The sequence below is a fragment of the Cyprinodon variegatus genome, unplaced genomic scaffold, assembly GCF_000732505.1.
Source record: "Cyprinodon variegatus isolate N-32 unplaced genomic scaffold, C_variegatus-1.0 Scaffold1134, whole genome shotgun sequence".
Lineage (NCBI taxonomy): Eukaryota > Metazoa > Chordata > Actinopteri > Cyprinodontiformes > Cyprinodontidae > Cyprinodon > Cyprinodon variegatus.
The window spans coordinates 181,728-183,507 of record NW_015151587.1 but is presented as its reverse complement, the minus strand read 5'-3'; the positions used below and the strand labels follow the sequence as shown (position 1 = coordinate 183,507).

General features: G+C 39.8%; 1 protein-coding gene across 2 annotated transcripts in view; it reads right to left on the bottom strand.

The window, feature by feature from the left end:
• Positions 1-298, bottom strand: part of zcchc4 (zinc finger, CCHC domain containing 4) — an 18,673-nt gene extending 18,375 nt beyond the window's left edge. Inside the window, exon 1 of one of the 2 annotated variants that reach the window (XM_015400702.1) lies at positions 123-298. In XM_015400702.1, the coding sequence (XP_015256188.1) occupies positions 123-210 (88 nt within the window). In that variant the 5' untranslated portion in view covers positions 211-298. The remainder of the gene's footprint in view (positions 1-122) is intronic. The other variant, XM_015400704.1, reaches the window with a different exon arrangement.
• Between the last annotated feature and the right edge of the window lie 1,482 nt (positions 299-1,780).

The following is a 1,780-nucleotide window of genomic DNA, read 5'->3' as shown; positions in this document are numbered from 1 at the left end:
GATGAGTCCCGGTCCGGTTCTTCTAAGTTCTGCTCCTCAAACTAAACTTCTGGATCTTTCGGAACCGTTTATAAAACAAACAGTCACCAGAGACCCGGTTCGGTTCGGTTCGGTCAGCTCACCGTGGGGACAACATGGCGCCGTTTTCCCCTCCTCTGGGAACAGAACCTCTAGTCCGGTACCGTCGCTCTTCTCCTCGGTTCTTTCCATGGTTCTGATTCTGACCCGGTTCCTCACATCAAACAGGAACTTCTGCTTAAACCAACAACCATGCTGCGCTTACAGTCGCGCGCGTATTACGTCACTCTCTCGCTGACATCACAGCAGGGACACGTTAACGTGGCCGCCATATTGAGGAGGTAAAGTTGAGCATTATGTGAATAAAGGAGCTGGTTCTTCATCTTTGTTCTTCTAGCAGAAAGATTGAATTATTTTCACAGAATAGAAAATCTGTTATTGAAGCTATCAGATTTAATGGTTTAACTATTAGAATAACTTTGTTCATGTTATAAACTCTATTTCTTTATTTTATTTCTTATTTATTTAATCAGGACAGAGAACATTAATGAACAATCTTATACTTCTGTACAAATGAGCCAGATTATAGCATAGTTGCTAATTTACATCATACATAATACAGTCAAAACACATATCTAATGTAGGTAGAAGGTGGATGGGGGGGGGGTGTAATCCATTCAGAACTTAAACTAAACTTAAACTAACTTAAACAACTATTTTTAAAATGAATAAAATTTTCAGAATTGAGCATAATATATTTTTCCAAAATATAACACTGATGGAATGACAGGAGCTTCTGATCAAAGGTTTTTAAAGATGTTTTGAATAATATTTCTAATGGTTTATAAGTTGTGTCTCCAGTGAGTGAGCAGGCTGTGATGCATTAACTCTATGTGTGAAAATATCACTGAGTTTAGGAACATTTTAGCAGAACTGATCGTCATCGATGATCTGATTTGCTTAAACTTACGTATATTTAATTTAATTGTGTTTGCAGTGATTTTGATGTGTTTTCTAAATGAAACTGTTGTTTCCAGTGTGACCCGAGGTTCTTGAACTCATCTACAAATTCAAGTTCCACTCCCCCCCTGAACACATTGGACCGCTGCAGTTTTATGGGTTTTTTTGTGATCATCATATTTGTTCAGTAACAGACATGATCGGAGGAGCCGGGGCTGGATATTATCCAGGACGGATGATGCTTCCTGTCTGCTTTTAGCAGGTGTAAAAATATTAGCATCATCAGCAAACATTTGGAATTGGACATTTTGGCAAACATCTGGGAGGACATTTATATATAGAGAGAACCATACTGGTCCCAAAACAGAACCTAGTGGGACCCCTGCTGGACATTCAAGGTAAGACGACATAGTGCCACCAACACTCTCAGATTGTTTTCTGTCGGTTAAGTAAGATTTAAACCAAGCTGTGACATCATCTGCCAAGTTGAAGTGAGTCGGTTTGGACAGAAATGCTCGATGGTCTAAATCCAAAAAAACTGCACCAACACAGGTGGTTTTATCAAGCAAGGATTTCACTGTTCCTATGGCAGTGGGGGCAGTGGGGGCAGTGGGCTGAGGGTCGCTGAAAACACGAGGAAGAAAAAGACTGGATTTCCACATTTTAAAGTTACAAAAATGAAAGCTAAGATTTAAATTTAAACACAGAAAATGTATTCTCCCCTTCACTGAACTGGTCTTCCTGACCAGCTGATCCAGTTTGAACCAGTTCTGCTCTGAGCAGACACAGCACAGAAAATAAT